The 6,161-nt window shown below is 36.3% G+C and overlaps 1 protein-coding gene across 1 annotated transcript; it reads right to left on the reverse strand.

The window, feature by feature from the left end:
• Window positions 1–2,961: 2,961 nt before the first annotated feature.
• LOC118485086 lies at window positions 2,962–3,421 on the reverse strand. Its single transcript, XM_035981330.1, has 2 exons — window positions 3,119–3,421; window positions 2,962–3,039 (listed from the first exon to the last, which is right to left on the reverse strand). Exons 1-2 carry the CDS (start codon window positions 3,419–3,421, stop codon window positions 2,962–2,964), a joined length of 381 nt encoding a protein of 126 aa, XP_035837223.1.
• Window positions 3,422–6,161: the final 2,740 nt, after the last annotated feature.

Below are 6,161 nucleotides of genomic sequence, written 5' to 3' on the forward strand. Positions count from 1 at the left end.
CATGCGAATTCATAAAAAATTATCACATGCGAAACTGTTATAAAAAAACATGCGATTTTAAAACGCGGGAAGATGATCTGACGGCTGAGATTGTAGCGTACGTAATGTACGATAAGGACATTTGTACTGTACACTTTCCCTATATATATATATATATATATATATATATATATATTGTTATGTAAATAACTAAAAAATAGTATAAAGGGTTGGTATAATGTTGGTTCTCTTCGGTTCAATGATTTTGGATACTTATACATAGATAACACAAATACAAATAATCCAAGCAACATTGTCTCAATGATTCGTTATTTTCGGTTATTAAGTTTTCTACTCACCTTTGATCAAAGTTTCCTATATGTGGTTTTCGAAACAATCTTCAAGGTTAAAGGAATAGTTCCGTTCCATGAAGAGGCCGGAACACATTTTTCATACATAAGGGGACTGGGGGTGGGAGAGTTTTTCTCCGTGATAGGAGAGTTCCACGCGTGAAACAAACAAAAATTCCACCGCCACCATAAAAGTTCACGAGTGATGGGCATGTTTCTGTGATAGTTTTCACGCGTGATGGGGTGTGAGTGATAAATGGATGTGAGGGTTTATTGTTGGGTGTTGTGAGTGATGACCATTGCCACTAAAAAAAAATGTGAGTGATTGAAAAATGGTTGATGACATGGCGAAACTTAATTGGATGTTGTGAGTGATGAGTGATGACCCATCCCACCCCCTAAATAATAGAGAATTAATCTTTCATTATCGTTCAATATATGTATAGAATATGAATAATACATAAAACAAAGGTTTGTAGTCTGTACATATACACTTCATGAGATATTCATCATGTTAATTAGTATCTATATGCTTGTTGTTTTCTTGTTAGAACCTCGTAAAAGACAGCATTAAAACCCATCCACCTATTTTTTACTAATAATATAAATCCATGACAACCTCAAAATCGTAGGCCAAACGCAAAGCCAACTCCACCACCCCTTTATTTTTCTCTTTCTTCGTATATTTTTATAGCAAAAACCGTCGGCGCACAGCAACCACTTTGAAACACTCTTCAACAACGTGCATCTATATATGAAGACCACCATTGAGAGTGTTTTGTGGGCTTTCAAATGAGCAGATCCAAGATCCCACAATTTCCACCTTCATTCTTTAATGATCATCAGGCTAAACATGTGTTTTTGACTTGAATCCAACGGCTATGGTTTCTTATTATGATACAACATGTGATCAGAAGGTAGAAGAAAACTCTCTCTTGTAGCTCAATATGCCTTCATAGGTTTTCTTAACAGGCAGACAGAGTGGAGCCAGGCAATTAATTAACCTTTTTTTTTTTTTTTTGTTTTGAATCTTTAAATATAAAGATATATACTTTCTTGATGTTTTTGTTGAGGTAGAAAACTAGAAATACATATGTATGTATAGATATGTTAATGATTTTATGTATGGTGAACAAGAAGATTAATCTAACATGTGAGATCTTCTCTATTTTGTCTTGATGATTTTATAAACTTTTGAATGTCTTATTAAGGTTCGTATGTTCAATCTGGAGTTCATTTCTCTAATGGCTTTCTCTTTTGGAATTATAAACGATGAAGGGCTTTGATTAGAAGCGCAAGTCTTTTGTCAACTTTCTTGAACCATCATTACATTACCTTTATTCATAAAAAGGAAAATATTAACCAGGAGGTAGAGTATTTGCAACAAAGAGAAAATATTAACTTGGCTAAGGTAAAGGATTTACCATAAAAACTAGATTAATTAAGTGGATGTATAAGGAAATGAGAACTCAATACAGTTCCACACCTGCATCAACTACATATATCAAACATGTTAGCGCAAGCTGTCCGCTATCTGATCCTGTCAGCTAGCGACATATTGAGGGTTTTTAACTTCTACTCATCGACGTTTTTGGAGGAGAAGTCTTCAAGTCCTGTGTAGTATTCAATTCCGAAATCTCTCCAAACTGTTTCACATTTGATTTTTTTAAAAATTATTTTGTGAATCCACTGGCAATTGTGAAAAGGGTTCTTCACTTTCACTCATTGCAAAAGATTCCTAAAGGTGGTAACTCTTCTTTTATGTCTCTTATTTCTAAAGTTAAAGATTTGGTAGCTTTGTCATTGTCAGAATACTATTCAAAATTTCTATTAAGGTGCACTTATAAGATTATCGTACGTTATGTTCTTACCAAAAAGACTCAAAAGATGATTTTTATGAAATGCACAACCTATATGCATATGGAAGAGGTATATTATTGATGGTTCCTAGCTTAATAGTTGATGAAACCCTTTCTTGGTAATTTCACAAAAGATTATAATGTTGTTTTGAATCGATTTTTCAACATTTTTTTATTAGATCAAATAGGGTTCCTTGATTGTGTTTTAGGGCAAATGGGTTTTCGTTTAGTTATATTCCATCAATTAGGGTTTGAAATTGGCTTATTTCAGTTAAACAAATTCTTTATACAACTCTTGGAGAATTATTTATTTATTTATTTATTTATTTTGAATGAACACTTTCTTTTATTCATGTCGTCTGTGGGACTTGAACTCAAAACTCTCTCTCTCTCAAGGTGTTTATACAACTCTTGGAGACTTGCTTAAGTTAAATTCGTGTTGGGGACTTTGAAAAATCGTTTCCTTTTTTTCCTCTTTATAATGTTGTCTAAGGGGGGTGTTTGGGATTGCTTATTTTAGCCAACTTATAACTTATAGACTTTTGAAAAATTATTTTTTTTTGAAACGTATACTTCATTAACAACAAGCCGACCCAAACCGAGCCGACCAAACACTACAACTAACAGAAACCGATTACATATTTACAAAAGAACACCACTCTTCCCAACCTATCCCTTTGGGTTTCGACCTATTAGCAAACCAAAGAAAACTCAAAGCCTTAATCTCGCTGAGAATGTTTTCAATCTTAATCGGACGATTAGAGAAAATCAGATTATTCCTGGCTCTCCATAAGCTCCAACAAGCAATTATCATAATACCCTGAACCGCGTCTTTCTTTTTCTCCGAAGCCCTAAGATCCAAATGGACGCCAAAAAGGTCTTTAAGAGAGAAAGCAAAGATATTAGGCATTTTACACTACTTGCTAATACCATTCCAAACGTTAGCGGCAACATAACAGCCGATAAAGACATGCTCGGAGGTTTTGTCGGCACAGTTACATAGACGACAATAAACTTCGACGAAAAGAACATTCCTTTTTTTAAGGCGTCACCTGTCGGGATTCTATCCATTTCCAACCGCCACGCGTGTATATTGCATTTAGCGGGGACCCATTTACACCAATGTAAAACAAACCTGTTATCCGAAACTTGATCCGATTGAAGGATACTTTTGGCAGCCTTGACTGTAAAAGATCCATCACTACTAGCACTCCACAACCATTTATCTTCCATATCAGAGAGCTTGACCGGGTCCAGAATCATCCTTAGCTGCTGAAGACTCGATGACAGAGAAGGATCTGCCAGCGATTCCTTCCGGTTCCAACAAAAAGCCCGGTCCAAACCGAAGTATTTTATCTGATCAGCCACTGCACATCTTTTTTCAGCCTCCAAAATAATTCAGGAAATTTAGTTTTGAGAGGCTCGTTAATAACCCATGGGTCCAGCCAAAAAGATGTCTCGTTACCCCGACCAACGTACCCTTTAAAAAAATTCCATATCGGGAGCCCTCCAATCTTCAAATTAACAAATAATTTGGCAATGTTGCTCCACACGCCGCTATGCGTCTTTTTGTAAGGTATGCATTCCCATCCTACTCGGGAAAAATGGAGAGCATCGATTATTTTTTTCCATAGGTTATTCTTTTCATTTTTGAATCTCCAACCCCACTTAATAAGAAGGGATAGATTAACATCCGAAAGTTTGCTCAATCCTAAACCCCCATCTTTTTTATGACAAGAAACCCGATCCCAAGCCACCCAATGCATCTTCTTTTTCTCGGAAGAACCACCCTATAAAAATTTTTGAAAAATTAAATGGTGTTTGCCATTATGAGTGTATGTGATGAGAAAATTTATAAGAAGTTTTGAAAAGTGACTCCATTGTAACTTATTAACTTTTTGAAAAGTCATAAGGAATTTTCATAAGCAGTCCCAAGCAACCCCTAAATCGATATTTTTTACGCTTAAGAATAAAGGCAGAGGATGTTATATTGGGATGCGGCGCGGAAACCAAAAAGTTCAGTAAACCAATGGAGGAATGTGTTTGATTGCAAAAGGGTTAGCGATTTAGGGATTTAATATACATAAAGCTCATAAATACATAAAACATTCAGAGCTGAATAGTAACTACTATAATGGATTAACTTAATAAAAAGTACTAATAAAGTTCATCAAATATTGTTTACAAAAACATTTGCAAACTAGGTGTAAGTTATCTAGATATAGCGATTGAATATATAGAAAAATGTCAGGATAGTCACTGTGTTTTAATGAAATTACATCTATAGTTTACATTTTTTTTAAATTACAGTTTTGATCATCACCTTTTGCATACTCATTTATCGAATAGTCTTTAACGTGAATGTGAGTTAGTTTTTGCTGTTAAGTGGTTGTGAATCGAATAAAATAGCCTTACTAATAAAAAATTTAATAAAAATGTTACTGATTATCTGTTTAATTATCTAATATTAATAGAAAATGGGCCTCACCATTTTCTCGCCTACCCACCCCCTTTTCCCCCTTCTCTCTTTCTCCTTCTTGTCTACAACCAAAATCACCATTCCATCACCACCGTAACATCTCCACAAAACCGGATTGCAGCACCACCACCAACTCACCTCGTCATCAGACTGTCGCCACCACCTCACCCCGCCATAGCCGGAAAAAGGAACTACCAAACCACCGCTGTAACACCCCGTGTTTTTGAATGTCAAAGTCAAAGTCAAAGTCCAAGTCAAGTTTGACTTCTTTGACTGTAAATAGTCTATTTTATGTTTTGTATTATGTGGAGTAAGTGGTGTTAATCAGAGAAATCGAAGTAATCGAATGTTTAATTGACGCAAAACGATTTACGACTGTGAACAGTTGGAAATAACAATGCGATAAAGTTAATCAACCAGTAATCAAGCTAATCGAATCATCAATCAAACTCGAAACTCGAATTATGCGAATTTGGTGTTATATTATGTGTGTGTGTGCCTTATGTGTTACCTGTGCGTGCTTACTTTAAGTTATGTGCGGTGATCAATCGAATCGAAACTCGAAACTCAATCGAATTCAATCAAAATCGAAATCGAATATGGAATGTAGATGCTTGTATGTAGATATAGTAGTTGGGACTAAAAGTAATTTGAATAGGAAACTCTATCGTACTCATATTGTCTTCAACCGAAATCGAAATATCAGAAATCGTTGAACCGAACACTCGAACCAGGCTGTTGATCGATCAGGCTATCAGCCAATCGAACAGCCCAGCCGATCGGACGGACTGTCCGATCGAGCAGGCTGTCCGATCGGGATGCCTGGCCGATCGGCCAGCCCTTTCCTCTTTGGGAAGCCTATAAATAGGGCTGTCATTGTCATCCTTTCCACTTTTGGAAACTCTCTGACTGACCAGCTCGTGCTCCCCTTCTCTTCTCAGATTTCTTCCGATTTCGGTAAGTTTTCATCCTAAATCTTGTACATCCTTGATCAATGCATGCTCCTACACCTTGCTATCTTTCAAAACTTGATTTCTAACCGTGAAATCATCAAGATCTAAGGATTCTAGGGTGATGTCATCATGGTGTTCTTCAAGAACTTCATGTTTTGGCCTCAATCCACCAAGAATCACTTGGATCTAGTCGATTTCCACATAAACAAACTAAGAGCTACCACAGATCTGAACATTTACATGGTGTGAAGGATGGAAAGATGGAATTTCCAACTTTCTTTCAACTCTTTTACACTCAATGCCTTCAAACCGGTAGGAACGAAGCTTGAGCCAACTCACCAATCATTCTAATGGACAAGTGGTTCAAGATTCGGATCCTATCTGTGAGATTCACCGATTTCAGGTTAAACTATAAACTTAGTTCCGAATCGTTCACCGGCCGGACTTGGGTGATTCCTGTCCGAGCAGGGGAAACAAGTAAGAACGAAGGTACCATAGTTCAACTCGTTGTCAAAATATCTCAATATAGCGTCAAACAATC

This window comes from Helianthus annuus, chromosome 12 (assembly GCF_002127325.2).
Source record: "Helianthus annuus cultivar XRQ/B chromosome 12, HanXRQr2.0-SUNRISE, whole genome shotgun sequence".
NCBI lineage: Eukaryota > Viridiplantae > Streptophyta > Magnoliopsida > Asterales > Asteraceae > Helianthus > Helianthus annuus.